This window comes from Polyodon spathula, chromosome 9 (genome assembly GCF_017654505.1).
Source record: "Polyodon spathula isolate WHYD16114869_AA chromosome 9, ASM1765450v1, whole genome shotgun sequence".
Lineage (NCBI taxonomy): Eukaryota > Metazoa > Chordata > Actinopteri > Acipenseriformes > Polyodontidae > Polyodon > Polyodon spathula.
In genome coordinates, this window is record NC_054542.1 from 11,056,742 (window position 1) to 11,073,259 (window position 16,518).

Genomic DNA, 16,518 nt, shown 5'->3' on the forward strand with positions numbered 1-16,518 from the left:
CATTGTGATATTGAAATGTGGTTTCTGAGGTTGCCCACTCAGCTACAAGCAATTATTAAAAGCACACCTCAACACACCCATATTGCCAGACAGAACATTTTTCAACAAAAATGTGTTTTTGGCTTATTATCATAACCCTGGTTTCCCAGAAATAGAAATGTAACCATTACCTCATGGGTATTAATCCTTTGATACCGTCGATCCTTTGATATCGTCAACATTTTTCCCTCGACTGCTGAAAAAGACGCAGCTACCTGAAGGTTAATGGTTACATTTCTATTTCAGGGAACCAGGGTTATGATAATAACCTAAAGTTCCCTTTCAACTACAAAATGGAGTCATTACCTCATGGGTAGAAACACTAAAGCTGTCACAAGGAATATTGTAGACCAAGTGAAAAGCTACAAGGCTCGGTCTAGGCCACCTTGCGCATTACCATGAGGAACCCAGTACAAGTAACACGGATTAAAAATTGATGGGAACTCACCTCTAATTTTATGCTGTAAGGGTCAAGCTCGAGGCCGTCCTTAACACTCTTGTTTCAAAACCAGTGTTTTGTGGCTCTACGACATTCAGCCAATAAAACAAAATGGCTGCCAAATAGACCTTTAATGTAGAGGGGTTTTCACCTCATCAAATAGGTCCTGTAAAAATTGCAGTATAACTGCTATGGGAAAGGTTGTAGGATCAAATCCCTTAGGCAGGCATCACATTTGAAAAACATCCCACTTGTAACCATACTGGGAATGTGTGGATTGCGCTCTGACATTCTGTAGAGTGACAATGACTATTACCTGTGACGAGTTTCGTGTGAGCCCCTGCCTGCGCTGAATGAGCCAATCATCCAGGTAATTGAGCACTGAGATGCCCCAAAGTCTCAGTGGGGCCAGAATAGCTTTGAAGAACTTTGAAAATGCACGGGAGGCTAAAGATAGGCCGAACAGTAGAACTTGAAACTTGTACGCTGTCCCTTAGAAAGCGAACCTGAGGCACTTCCTGTGCCCTGATTTTACTGGGATGTGAAAGTAAGCGTCTGCTAAATCCTGTAGCAAAACAGTCACCTGGCCTTACTGACTGCAACAACTGCTGCATGGTTAACGTTTTGAACGTCCGTCGACTCAGATAAGGGTTGACCTGTCTGAGATCAAGGAATGGTCTGAGGCCACCATCCAGTTTCGGCACCAGGAAGTACCTGGAGTAAAACTCTTCTTCCAAGTGAAGAGAATGAACTGTGCAAATAGCCTGCTTCTGTAGCAGGGCTGTCACCTCCAATACCAATGCGTATCGTGGATCCATGACTAACACTGTAGTCACGTCCCGAAATGGAGGAGGATCGTGTTTGAATTACTGTACAGTCTGTACAGTATTCAGCACCCAGGTGTCCAAAGTGTATTGATGCCAGTACTCTAGGTGACTCCCTGAAAAGGGGCCCTGGGCTTGTGGCTTTTGCCTTTATGCCTGACTGCAGATTTATTGAAGTCCCCCCCTTTGCGCAGCAGTGGATCAGTTGTGGAACCCCCTCTAGATTTAGTAGGTGCCGTCTGTGCCGGTCTTTGAGGCTGCTGGAACCTTGGTCTCCATTTTGGTGCTGGTACTGGAGGCAGCCTCTGGAAACAGGCGCACCAGTTCCTTCGTAGACTCCGCGACATCAGCCACGTTAGTATTTTTGTGGAAAAGGCAGAAAATACAACAGAGAAAACAATTTCTTCTCACATAAAACAGTAATCCTTCAATAACCAATATTTTAATATATTTTTTATAATAAAAAACACCATTTATTTTACACTTCGAGAGAGCACCAGTAGCCGGCTTAAGGCGTTCGATCCCAGGGGAGGAGCAGCAGAGCTGCCAGCTTCGCACAGAGCACAAGGCAGCTGAGGGACTAACGAACATCCATGGCTGAATGCACGGTACATGAAGTTTATTTTACATGTTTTAGTAAAAATGATCGCAATAAGCGATATAACACAAGCGAACAATCAGATATAACACTATGTGTACTTATCTGTTCGTAGATCTCTCTCTCTCTTTCAGGCCGGTGAAAGAACAAATGATGACGTTTTGAGTGACTGCAATCTCTTTTATGCCCTCAGGGGCAGGCATGACTGCGTAAGCTTTGGAATATCGATTCAGGTTAGACATTATCAAAGGATTAATACCCATGAGGTAATGGTTACACTTTGTACTCGAAAGGGAATTACTTCTCATCAGACAGTTTTCACCATTGTGTAACTCCAGTTAAAAAGTATTTCTTACCGATGAAGTTCAGGTAGCCCTCCCCTCCAAGTCCATGAGTGATGAGACGGATCATTTTGTGAAGCTGTATTCCACGATCAATGACCTGAGTCAAAGGAGACAGCTTGCTCATGTTTGTATACATCTCTGCATCCATTAACCAGAATGCCAATGTCTTGTCACCAACAAGTGCCTGTGAATTAACAATAAACATTACAAAAAGGTTGTTAAGCTTTGTACACAAATGTGTGCCTTTAGCAATGTTTAAGGTCATAATAAAACAAGATGGGGCTGATACAATCTGGACGCAATATCAACAGTGGAAATGAGACTGGTAATACAACACAAAATGACGGTACTTCCTGTATGCATCATGTCTTCAGTGTTTCCTTGTGTATAAAAGATTCTAGGCTGTGTATTCTTAAATGTGTAATGTCTTAAAATAAAAATACAAAAAAATAAATAAATTAATAAAACCTTCAAATTACTAATGTTTCACAAGGAACACTGTTTTAAAAATGGTGGGTCTGGAAAACAGACTAGGGAGAAGACAAAATGCCTCCCCTCCAACCCACCCCTGAAGTACTTGGAATGGTCACCAACAGAACACTTTAAACACCTTGCAGACTTGTCATGTTCAATCAATACCATCTTGGCAGGCAACAGTAGCCCAACACCCTATGGAAAGTGTTTTGCCCAATCCATGAATGGCTGTTTATTGATTGAAAAAAACATGTATATTGGTGTGTTAGAGGCAGAAATGTTGTACTTAAAGAATTTGCTTGTAAAACACCTCATTACAACAGTGAGGAATATGTTTTTTCATCCCTCATAAAACTATTGCCTCAAACGCAACTTTGCATTTTGAATGTATAAAGCGCCAGTGTATCCAAGCATAAGAATAAAAAAATAAAATAAAAAGAGAATCTCTAAACTAGTCAAACCTTGCACACAAAAACAAAACGATTTATTACAAGCGGTACAACAGTGCATTGCCATTTCTTTTCTTGACACCTTGGAAGAAAACAGCTATATTATATTTAAAGCATCAATAATCACATTACCTGATCATGACTTTCTGCATATACAATGCATTTCTCGCCATATCGTCTGTTTGTCAATGTGTGCACTATGTTGCCCATATTCCAGTCTTCATCCTTCAGCTCCTTAAGTATCTGTAAAACCAAATATGTCAGTTTAGTATACAGGCCAGACACAGCAGTAACAAGTACATTCACCAATATCAACACAACTCAATATAAAGTATAAAAAGATGTGCCTGACATTTATAAACAAGACAACCTTGAACCTATTTTCTTTTAGATGTACAACCCAATAATTTCAAAGAACACGACAGCCAGACAGCCTATATGGGGTGAAAAGAAGCAAATGGCATTGAGATTCTGAAGTTGGTTTCCGAAAGCCAAGACATGAATTGTATAGAGCTTGCCTTGGATCACCTTGATAGAAGAGAGAGATAAAAGAGAAATCAATGCCCGTAGAGGAACTGAAACAATTTCAAGTAGTGGAGTGGGAAAACATGGACCAAACTTAAGTTCAGTGATATACAGTATCGATTCAATGCCTGATAGAGTGAAATAATTGTTGAAAGTCAAAAGATGGAGCCAAAAATATGTCATTAGTTTAAAGGAAAAAATAATTTTGTGTTTTAGATGTCCCCCATCCCATTTTTCAGTATGGTTTTTATTTTTGAATGGCTTAAATAATATGAACAGCAGGATACATTTGCAGTTACGTGTAATTTTGCAGCATTTTCCTTGTCTTGTGTATAGTGTCTATCTTAGGAATTGGTAGGCTGCATTAAGCGTTATTGGATTTATTTGATTAACTAAAAATATTACATTTAAGGCTATTACCAGACACCTTTGTTGGAAATTAAATAGATAATGAAAATGTTATTTTTTAAAATTGTATTTTGCTTAAAATGTAGTCTAAATAAATTATTCAGAAATTATTTCAAACAGAACATACAAGCATTATTATAATGATAGAATATATAACACTAATATAATTGTTTAACCTTGTAACCTATATAAATAATCTTAATGCACTACATCGTTAATTACATCTCTCTCATTGCCAGCAGTCCTGTTATTACTCAATAAAAGAATGGCAATTAAAGCAAGACTGAGAGATGACACACATTAAATAACACATGCTCTAAAACCACGGCTTGCTCACAAAACTCTTCACATGGATGCTCGAACCCTGTTCTCAAGCAAAGATAACGCCATAATTACATGAACCTCCGATCACAAGTACACAAGTCTCCCGGAAGCTCTTGTGCAGCATTGTATCCGGGTATCCCCCCCAGGTGACTTAGGTGAGAGAGAGAAGAGTATTCCAATATACTTTTTTGTATAAGATAATGGGGAAGAAACAAAGAAAATACAGGGGTATGGAGTTCATCTTGAAACATAAGAAATCCAATTACAACTAGAGTTGCCAAAAACTTTACGGCTTCAGTAGCAGTACCAAACACTTTAGCAAATAGTGCAGAATGTCATTTTTACATAGTAAACATGACCCTATGTGCATGTCCTGCAGCATGACCGCCATACCACACAACTTATCAGCTTCTTGCAAACCTACCCAATCTGGTGAGTTTTTGATATAACTTGACAGAAAGAAAAAAAAAACTAAAGTTACCAGCAGCTTTACAGCTTCCAGTACCTGTACCAGTAACAGTACCAAACACTTTAGCAAATAGTGCAAAATGCCATTTTTACATAGTAACCATGGCCCTGTGTGCACTCTATAAGGAGTTATTAGCCAGTTTTGTATGTTGACGAAGTCATCCAACGTGGCTGTCATGTTTTTTATTGTAGCAACTTTCCTTGACCAAATATTAAAGACAACCATACTAGGGTCATGTGTGCCAATTTTTGGTTCAATTGTTATAGCGGTTTCAAGCCTAATTATGGCATTCTTAATAGTTCTTATGAATTCCACACACTGACCCCTACACCAAATAAATTATACTTGCACAGTTGCACAGCGGTGCACAGTATTGATATAAAAGACCATCAGATCACTTGGAAAGACAGTCCTAAGTAGGTACAGAGTATGGGGTCAATAGAGCCTTGACCATGCCATCCTTGTGACCAAGGGAAACTGAAGCAGAAGGCAGAGGGTCTGGAGCTGTTGCTGTTGTTGTTTGTGAAGGCATTGGCAGTTTTTTGCTCAGATTTTCTGTTGAGGGTCTGTGCAGGCGTGATGCCCTCCTTTTGTGCACCTTGGGGAAGGGTGGATATGCAGATGGGGGTTGATTACTGCCTGGGGGTAGCGCTTAACCCTTTTTAGTAGGCATATAACAAATTTAGCACAATATTCCTCATGCAAGAGGGAAAAAGAGGAGCAGAGCAAGCCTCACAACCAAACATGTTAATCTTAGTTTAAACAAAGAGAGAGATGAGGATAGATAAAGCAAGTTGAAAGCGTGGCGGGACGGTGTCGCAGGATGGATTCCCACTGCCTTGCGCAGGAGGTTTTCATATTTTTATTTTTTTGGTTTTACTGTTTTTAAAATGTTGCGTACAAATGCTGTTTAGTCCTTTAGAGAAAGCAGGAGAACAAAATGGAACTGTATCACCTGGGGGGGTACCCGGAGGCAATTTTATTATAATAAATGGATTAACCTGTAACTACTACCCACCACAAAAAGTTAAGTACTATCCACGGGTACAGAAGAACAGTGGCCATTTTATAAGAACATTTAAAAAAAATAGTGGACAGTTACTGTGCAAATGTGTTGCTGCGGAATTTAAATCATAAAAACCCTCAGGCACAGAACACTAGTATACAGGCAGCATTTTTATGATATCAAATAGCAAGTTTCAATAATTATTTTTCCTTGTGGCAGATTTGGGGATTTTTTAATGATGTTATCTGCCTAATAAAGTTTATTTTATATTAAGCTCATCCCATCAATTCCAAAGGCTTCTTCCCTCTGGATGTTGGATAATCTAGCTACTAAATCACCACAGACAAAGTTGTAAAAAAGTGGAATTCACCAACAATTCAACAAGTCAAGTCTGGATAAAATAACAATACTTTCCAATATTATTATCCTGCCAACAATTTTCTACCGTCTACACAGAATATAACATGCACCCTTTTACCAATATAGGGAGAATGTGTGTGTATTAGATATAGCTTGTGTAATTTATATATATATTATAATATATATATATATATATATATATATATATATATATATATATATATATATATATATATATATATATATATATATATGCTGAGAAAAAGTTTGTGAACCCCTTAGAATTTTCTCATATTTCAAACCTAAAATGTTATTAGATCTTAATCTAAGTCCTAATAATAGATAAAGATAACCTGATTAAACAAATGACACAAAAACATGATACTCTTTCAACATTTATTCATCCACAAATGATATAACATTCAATATCCACGTGTGAATAAGTTTGTGAACCTTTAGATTCAGTAACTGGTGGCACCCCCTTGAGCAGCAATTACTTCAACTAAGCATTTCCTGTAACTGCTGGTCAGTGTCTCACATCAGTTTCTCATTTAATGTTTCTCACTGAGGCCAAAAAGTTCTACCATTGACTCGTCTGTCCAGAGAACATTGTTCCAGAAGTCTTGTGGATCATCTAAGTGCTCTTTGGCGAACTTCAGACAGGCAGCAATGTTCTTTTTAGAGAGCAGTGGTTTCCTCCTGACTATCCTTCCATGAATACCATTCTTGTTCAGTCTTTTTCTAATAGTTGAGTCATGAACACTCACATTAGCCAATGCGAGAGTGGTCTGCAGATCCTTGGATGTTACTCTGGGATTCTTTGTGACTTCCTTGATGATTTTCCGGTTTGTTCTTGGACAGATTTTGGTAGGACAACCACTCCTGGGTAGAGTGAGTGTGGTCTTGAACTTTCTCAATTTGTAGACTGTCTGACAGTGGGTTGGTGGTCCTCAGAGATTTTTTTGGATTGTGGCATGATGTGTTTCCACACACCTGTATGGTGAAGACCAAACTCACAAAGTTTCTGATTTTTATCTAAGGGGGTGTAGACTCCATAGAGAGTCTACACCCCCTTGAACATTTTTTTGACATTTTGTTGTGTCAGTGCCTCAGAGTTTCACATATTTAAATGAGGAATATATTTCCCACTTATCTACACACCATACTCCATACTGTTAACGGAGAAAAAAGTTTTTATTGAGAAAAAAGATTATATATTAAAAATACAAAACTGAAAGATTATAATTGGTTAAGTCTCCACCCCACTGAACTAATACTTGGTGGAAGCACCTTTGGCAGCAATTACAGCTGTGAGTCTGTTGGGGTAGGTAACTACCAAGTTTGCACACCTAGATTTGGCAATATTTGACCATTCTTCTTTACAAAACTGTTCAAGCTCTGTCAAGTTCCTTGGGGAGTGTTGATGGACAGCAATCCAAGTCATGCCACAAATTTTCGATTGGGTTTAGGTCGGGGTTCTGACTGGGCCACTCTAGGACATTTACCTTTTTGTTCCTTAGCCACTGCAGTGTAGCTTTGGCTGTGTGTTTTGGGTCGTTGTCATACTGAAAGGTGAACTTCCGTCCCAGTTTCAGCTTTCTTGCAGAGGGCAGCAGGTTTTCCTCAAAGACTTCGCTGTACTTTGTTCCGTTCATTTTCCCTTCTATCCTGACAAGTGCCCCAGACCCTGGCAATAAGAAATATCCCCATAACATGATGCTGCCACCACCATGCTTCACAGTAGGGATGGTGTTCTTTGGGTGAAGCACTGTGTTGGGTTTGTGCCGAACAAAGATTTGCATTTAGGCCAAAAAGTTGCATTTTTGTCTTGTCAGATCACAAAACTTTTTGCCACATGGCTGCAGAGTGTTTTTTTGCATACATCAAAACGGGATTCAAAGTGGGCTTTCTTGAGTAAAATACAGGCCAGATCTGCGGAGTGCTTGGGATGTTGTTGTCACATGCACACTTTGACCAGTCTTGGCCATAAAATCCTGAACATTTTGAAAGGGGGTGTAGACTTTCTACTGTACTGTAGTTGTGGGGGCCACCTAAACTTACCCCTGAAGTTCTAGCTAATTATTTAAAACACCTGATTCTAATTATCCACTTAGTTGAGCTGATAAAACCAGCGGTTCATTTACTTTTTCACATACCCTGAATCTTAATTACTCATTGTTTGTCTAATTTAAAACATCAGTTTGTTTCAAAAGACATGGAATTGGTTAATAGAAACCCTATTGGATATTTAAAAAAAGAGAGTCAAGGTTTTGACTCAAGGCTGCTATGATGGTAAAACTATGGAATTTCCATAACTATCATTGGGGTTCACAAACGTTTTCTTGGCACTATATATATATATATATATATATATATATATATATATATATATATATATATATATATATATATATATATATATATAATGGGTGTGCAGTACACTGATAGTATTCTATATATAGTACAGTAGTCTCTGCGAAAGGGGCACCTCCTAAGATAACACTTTGGCTTCGGGAACAATTTTCCCATTGTAAATGCTCTGCCTAAAGGAACAAGAACTTTGCTTAAAATACTATCTTTTTGACACTGATAGTGATTCATTGCTAACCCATTACAAACTGATAAAGTAGTGTTTTGTAACCTGCTAACTCATCATCATCAAACTCAAATTCAAATGGTTTATTCAATCTTTTCAAAACTGACTTGTCATCGCGAGAGTAATCCAGAGCTGGTGCTGCATTTTTTTTGTGAAGTGTTGTGAAGAATAAAATGCATACAATTTAATTTTACATTGTATAGATTATAGGAGTTGGCGAAACATAAGTAAAATCTTTTTCATAAAATTTCTGATGTAATTATTAAGTAATAAGTTTCTCTAAAGCAGGCTGTGATGTCTTTTCTCTCTGCCCTTTAGTCACTAAATGCCCTCAGTGGTGATGCATTTTTTTAAAAATCTGTGCCTTTTCATTTGCAAGTGAACTGTGACATTAGGGCCTTACTATATTCTGCAATTTTGAATGCTGACTTTAGATACTGTTCTAATTCCGGAAACAGTTATTTTTTTGTTAGTTTTTTTTGCTAAATTGCATTGCATTTTATGAAGTTCTATGCATGGGTAACATTTTGATTTAATTTTGCTGTTGGGCCACTGTGGCAAAGTGCCCACTCCTGTGTATATTTTGTGTTATATGTTGTGTTTTAATGTTGATGTATAGGCATCGGCACACAGGATATAAATGGGTCTGTGTAACATGAGTGTTTAAAATGTATATTTGTATTTAGGCACGAGGATTGCGCAGCACTTCACGTGCAAGTAAAATGTAATATGTGAGCACGGGGCACTTTATTAATTCACGTGCAGTTGTACAGCGACTCCAATTGAATGATTGATTAGCAGTCGAGTCTCGGTACAGCTGCATAAAAGCAGCATGTTTTCACCCACTCGCGGTTGGATGTTCGGTGAGTGGAGAACGGGTGTGGAGAGGAGAGAATTAAGAACGAGAAAACTTAAAGTAATTTATATGACCGTTGTTTTCACTCACCTTGTTTGTCTGATAGTCCACTGTTTGTGTAAGGGTTAGTCCGTTTTGTTTGTCTGTTTATTTTGGCTTCACGTGCCGTGCGCTGTTTTTGTTACAACCTTTTTATTTTCTGTTATGTTTATTAAATGCTAAGCAAAATCATTCGCTCAGCTACACCAAACTCCACCTCTCTGTTGCTTATTTCCTGGCTCTGGTCTGACGTCACCCACTCCAGCCGTCTTTGTGACAGTCATTAACGGGAAATTTGACATACTGCTACAATACGTACCAATTTAAAAGCATGTACAGTACTGTATTACAGTTAACATATCATCTCTTTTGGTAAGTAACATTTTCAGAATCATATAATTTTCAACAAAAAACTTCTGTTGAAAATATACTACCATCAAAACCAAAAAGACATATGTCGTGAAGCTTGGAAACATTGGATAGTCTGAGCCGTAAGGGACTCAATGAAGAATATGACTTAAACTGCTTTCTCCCTGATAGATACTGATCAGACACGTGTGCATGGAAATGCAATGATTTAATTAAATCACTGAATTTATTTTGGGTATGTTTACCATGATTATTTTTTAAAATGCTTGGAAACTATTTTGAATATGGGAATCTTGAAATATATGATTTATATTAAACAAATATACTTGTTTTCAAATACACGTACTGGGTTGCATTCAGTAATGGAAATACTCGTAATTATATAAAATAGTCAGTGTGTGATATCAGCTACATGTTTTGGACCTTAATAATTTTTTTTTTAACACACATGTATAGAATAGTAGGACCCTGATAACATTTTAGTTTCTTTGGTGAATCTCCACAAAACTTCAATATATGCATCTGTACAGACCTTCTTGTCATGGATTTGTGGCCAGAACAATTTACGGAACAAAATGTTTAATTTTAACAATTTTTATGTAGACATTAAGCTAGCTTTCTAACAACACTTTACAGGCAAGGGTCTCTTATCGACAGCTGCACTTGCACTTACCTGAGCATTTGAAATGGAAGTATCGTTAAACTCTTGTGCTGTTAATAACATTCCGAACTATGCAAGAGTCAGGTTTGGTTTCTGTTTGGCTTTTTTTGTTGTAGAAAAACTCCAAACGTAGCTGTCTTTTTGCCATTTGAAAAGGGCTACATCAAATTCACATTCACAGATTCGCATTTTCGCTGACTGAAAAATATAACGGTGAAGGGTCTTAGACACTATTTGGTTGTGTTATTAAGGTTTGAAAGTCTGAAATAAACTGCACACTTACATATTCTTTACCCACTCTATATGTTTTTATTTTTAAATAATAAACCTTGGTAGCAGTGGCGTAGCTAGAATTTTTTTTGAGGAGGGGATGGAAATGGTAACTTTTTTGAGGTGAGTAATCACAGTGGTGCAATTGGCAACCTGATTTCGTATTCGTGCATTGACATTATATTTTTCGATAAAGAAGAATCTTTTTATTTTATCTATTTTTTTTTTTTTTTAACAAAAGATCCAATAACCAAATATACTGTTGTGCAAAATAGTTTAAAAAAAAAAAAAAAAACAGTTTTGAACACTTCCGATTAAAAACAAAAAATGGAAATACAAAGCAAAGGACTTGAACTTTTAACATTCACATCAGATTTCAATTTCACATTATGATAATAAAAAAAAAAAAAAAAAAAATATATATATATATATATATATATATATATATATATATATATATATATATATATATATATCATAATTTCATTCGTACTTATGGTTGTTGATTTCTGTTAACTAACACTTTGTGTTGAAAGCAAAGCAAACCAGTTTATTTAATCTCATAAATCATGACTAATTTAATTACCGTTTGACTGGTGCAGGACTGCTGGTGGTAGCTACTAGCTTGTTGTCTTCAAGCGGTTCATCAACAGTTTTCTGCCATTTAGACAAATGAGGGGGACTAAAACAAATAGCTATTTTTTTTTTTTTATTATTATGTTTCTTTCCCCTACCACTGTCAGGACATACTTCATGTCTCTCATTCAGTGTTATGTCACATTGCACATCCGTTTAGACTGTAAAGTGTAAATACTGTATGCATTGTCCAATCAGAAGAGTTCAAGGTTGAACCTCTCATGAATGACAGTAAATAGCCCAATCACAAACAGAAATTTGAAATGCACGCTTTGGCAGACAGCAAGCATGTCATTGGTCAGTTGTGAGTGGCAGTTCATGTGTATACTAATTGAAAGCAGTACTGATTGAAGCATATTGAGGCCACCAAAAAAAACATCTTTTCAGCAGTTTTTTTTTTTCTCCCTGTAATGCATCGCCACTGCATAAACACAAACAAACCAAAAAAAAAAAAAAAAAAAAAGCTTAAAATGAGGTCACAGTTTCATTCCAGTCGTGTGATGAAACAAAAATTTAAAAAAATAGAAACAGGTTCTATTTCAGTGAAGCGAAATTTTCTCAAAGCTACGTCGCTCGCTGCTGGTGTGGATACTCCCATTTGACTGCAGTGACCTCTAAACTATTTGCTCGCGTCCAGTGTGGATGCAGCTTTAGAGCTGCTGCTGAATTTTTACCCTATGTAGGAATGCTTTGTTAATGTAGTTTGTAAGTAATTTTATTATAGTTTATTAACATACACTTGCCTTTGCTTTTCTCTTACTTATTCTGTTAATTTCATATATTGATGCACGTGTGACATGACAGAAGTAATAAATACATTTGTATTTATTTATTCATATAGTGACTGGCCTTGGCATATTGTGTCTGGTGGTAAACTTAAACAAAATAAAATAAAGATTTAAACAAAAACACTACAAACAAAAAGGTATTATATAGGCTATATACCAACCATACTATAAAGTAAATGGGACGTTAAGTGGTTTGAAAATCATTTTTGCTGTCCCTTGCAGCAACCAAAAAAGCCTCCTCTTCATTACTCTACTTGTTTATATTATTTTTCAATCTATTATGACTGTAGGGAGGGCTACTGTTAAATTATTGTATGTACTGTTATCATTTAAGTGACACTACAGTCAGATATACATCATGAGAGTTGTGCTGCTTATCTTCATCAATTACTGCAGAGTCTTCATTTTTCAAATACAGTCAGCCTTGCACTGGACCCGTGTTGTTATCTCAGCATAATATTACGGATCTAGTACCAGCAACCTCCTCATTGAAAACCTAGACAAACATATCAACCCGCCACAACTGTCAATAACAGAATAAATTACACAATTCCTGAAGTGAATTTTACCTTAAACAACATTACAACTGTGGAAACCTAATTTGGCAAAGAGCCCTCAAACACAGAGCAGCCAGGAGACCAGACAGCACCTCTCAATGAGAGAAAAAAAAAATATATAAAAATAAGACACCTAGAAATCGATTGAAGGACTAGACAAGATAGAATCTGATAGAAATGAAGCATCCACGAAACAACAAACCAACTGGGCAGTCCAAGTTTTTTATGACTGGGTGAGTGAGAGGAACACAAATACAGACTTGAAAACTGTCATGATAGAACACCTTAATACATTCTACGACAATGTTATACCTGTCAGAAATTGTTCCGGAGAGATGGCATAAGCAGTTACGTGGGGCTCACAGTGGGCTTAAACAGACACTTAAGTGAACCGCCCCTGAGCTGTAACATTAATATACTATTAGAACGTAATAGTTAATATTTTACTACAGTTGTAAATGGAAAACGGAACCATTGTATAATAGCAATATCGCACTCCAGGTTGTGGAGATAACATAATTTCTCGGGTGTTGGACGCACTCGGCTTGTGGCCTTATGCCCAATCACCTGAGAAATGACAAGTTATCCCAGCACAACACACGCCCTGTCGTGCATTATTCCTTTACTATAAAATGTCCATTAAAAACCCTGCTCCCCACTTGGTCTACACCATCTGCAGCCTGTGGCGATATCCCAGTACAAAGCCACTGGTCAGAAATAAACTACCTTATCAATTTTTTAAATATATATTTTTTCTTTTTTAATTTACAGAAAAGGCACTGCATACCAAAAGGAGACACAGTACTGCATCTCCAGCCCTGCCCCACTCCTTGTTCACTGTATATATTGCATATCTATTCATAGCAGTGCATACTGATAAATTATCTCCTGATCACTTGTTTTATCACCAAGCTCCTCAATAATGCTATCCAAGTCATTATTTTATTACTATAACATCTCAAAAAGCTTGGCAAATGTCCACGATTTTCTTTAAGCGCTGGATGCAGAAGCAGCAATCTTGTTTATGTCAAGATTACGACTATGCGTAATGCTCAGAACCGCCTCTGTTTATTCTCTCAGTTTCTATATATCAGACCGGAAAGGAAAAATTGTTCTGACCTGGTACGAAATAGGGCCTGAAAGGGTTAAGGATGACACAAAGATGTTCTGAACTCCTGTAAGTGGATTGTTCGTGAACTGACTGACAATTTATCTAGACAACTTTTAAAGTAATTAAGAAAATCATATAAACCCATTGATGTTTGGAGTTTTAACGTATCAGAGCAGTATTAGTACTCCTTTGCTTTAATAAATGCTTTAAAATGGATCAAGCAGTTACAGACAACATCGCATCCCAGCTAATAGGCAATCTGGGCGATCCAGTGCCTTCTGTAAAAACCACAACCGCTCATCTCATCTTTTTGCATCACAAGTATGGGTCACAGCAGCCTTCACTTAGTACCTGCAAGACAACTGAACACACTTGGAAGGGACACCTTTCTTAAACTCCAGTTTCTGCAAATGAGACCATTTAACACTGTAATCAGTCTCACAACCAACACCCTCGATTCTTCTCACATTGTCTGGATCAACTTTTAAATGTGAGAATGATATCCATTGAAGATAATTACATTCAAATAGAATCCGGCAATGCTTAACCACGTGACTGTAGGCTGGGCAGGGTTTTGACGCCATAATAAGGGACTGATGCTTAGCCCTTCTGTTCAGAATCAGTCTCTCACCAGAAACAATGGTCCTACAGTGATGCCTATTTCTTTCATGCATTTCAATTTGATCACAATAGGCAATTTTAAGAGGTATTCCCTCCATCCAAAACACAGAAGTAGGCCAGTACTCACTGTTTTTCATGTCACTGAATTTCTAACCTATCATCTCATCTACATCATCAGTAGGATAAACACACCATAGCTGAATCTGGTCCCATCAAAGAGCCATGCACCAATGCAACAGATACATTCCACTCAAAAGGAACAAGTTTCTTGTAGCACAAGAAGAACATATCAGAATGGCCTGTGACAAGGTGGAGCAGCAGAGATTTCCATTACATGAGTGTAGATGTTGAACTTCATGCTGATTTGAACTCGGCTCTCGCCAAGATAAGCACCAACTAAGACGAAGCTTTGCAGTAAACTAATGTGATCCACCTGCACCATTTGTGTTGTTTTCCATCTGTTGATGTAGATATCTTTCTGTCTGGTGTTGATTGCTGAAGTGTAGTGCTGGCACCAGGGATCAGCTCATTTTGCCTCCCCAGCACATCAGCACACACAACGGCTGCGATGCTGGCTCCGGGATGGTAAACTCACTCTCTGCTTCAGCAGCTAGTTGAGCATACCGAAGTTTCTTTCTCTCATATGCATCATCCACAGCATCTTCCCATGGCACTGTTAACTCTACCAGATGAACAAGGCATGCTGATCCAGACCATAAGACAATGTCTGGTCGCAGGTTAGTGGTAGAAATCTCAGGTGGAAAAATAAGCCGTTGACCAACATCTGCCAGCATCTTCCAGTCTCTAGCAGCTTCCAGTTGTCCTGAGCGGGGCTTGATTTTAAACACCTTTTCTTGGTGGTTGCTCTCCTGGATGGAGGAATATTGTCTTTTGTGTGTAATGCTTTGATGGAACTGGTGGCAAAGGTTTAGGTTCTGTGGTGATGGGAGAACATCATATGCTGATCTGATGAGGAAACTGATCCTGCTCTGTTTCATTGTCCATAGGTCTTGCCAGCGGATCTTGCATTGTTCCACACTGTCCCATGTCATCCATTCTCCTTGCTTGGCCTGGGAAACGGCCTTTACACACCTGATCCTCTCATCCTGCTTTTGCACCTCATTGACTACCAGCTTCCTCTGTTGAGCTGGGGTTGCCTTGTGCCATGTAGGAGGAGCTGAACTGAGACCAAAACCTCCTTTTCCTTGCTGAACTTGCCCCATAATATCTGTGATTCGAAGGGCAGCCTTAGCATCTTCCACAGCTTTCTTTGCCGTCCATTTTCTTCCAGTTTTCAACACAGGTGCTGCCTCCCTTACACATTTGTCAAGTGAATCTACTAATGTCATTTCCAGTCAGACTTTGGCGCACTTAAACTCCTCGGTTAGAGCAGAGATTGGTAGCTGCAGTATTCCTTTACCATAAAGACCTACTCTGCTGAGGCAGCGTGGAACACTCAACCATTTCCTGACCTATGAACTGAATAAAGCTTCCAGCTTCTCAATTGTTGTCAAGGAAACCTCATACACAGTCAGTGGCCACAGCAGTCTTGGCAGTAGACCAAACTGAAAACACCAGAGTTTCAGTTTGCCTGGTAAAGCGCTGCTGACTATGCTCTTCAACCCTTCCACTGCTTGTTGTCTAACTTCTCTCACATGAACTGTGTCCTTTAGATCCCCGTCGTACCATCTCCCGAGACTTTTCACTGGCTTTTCGGACACTGTTGGTATTGCCTCACCATTAATGTAGAACCTT

The 16,518-nt window shown here is 38.1% G+C and overlaps 1 protein-coding gene across 2 annotated transcripts in view; it reads right to left on the reverse strand.

Annotated features, from left to right (window-relative positions):
* LOC121320401 (1,4-alpha-glucan-branching enzyme-like) overlaps positions 1-16,518 on the reverse strand; it is a 257,808-nt gene that overhangs the window by 89,502 nt on the left and 151,788 nt on the right. For both annotated transcript variants that reach the window (XM_041258689.1, XM_041258690.1), the window contains 2 exons: positions 3,300-3,410; positions 2,257-2,428 (listed from right to left, as the gene is read on the reverse strand). In XM_041258689.1, the coding sequence (XP_041114623.1) occupies positions 2,257-2,428; positions 3,300-3,410 (283 nt within the window). The remainder of the gene's footprint in view (positions 1-2,256; positions 2,429-3,299; positions 3,411-16,518) is intronic.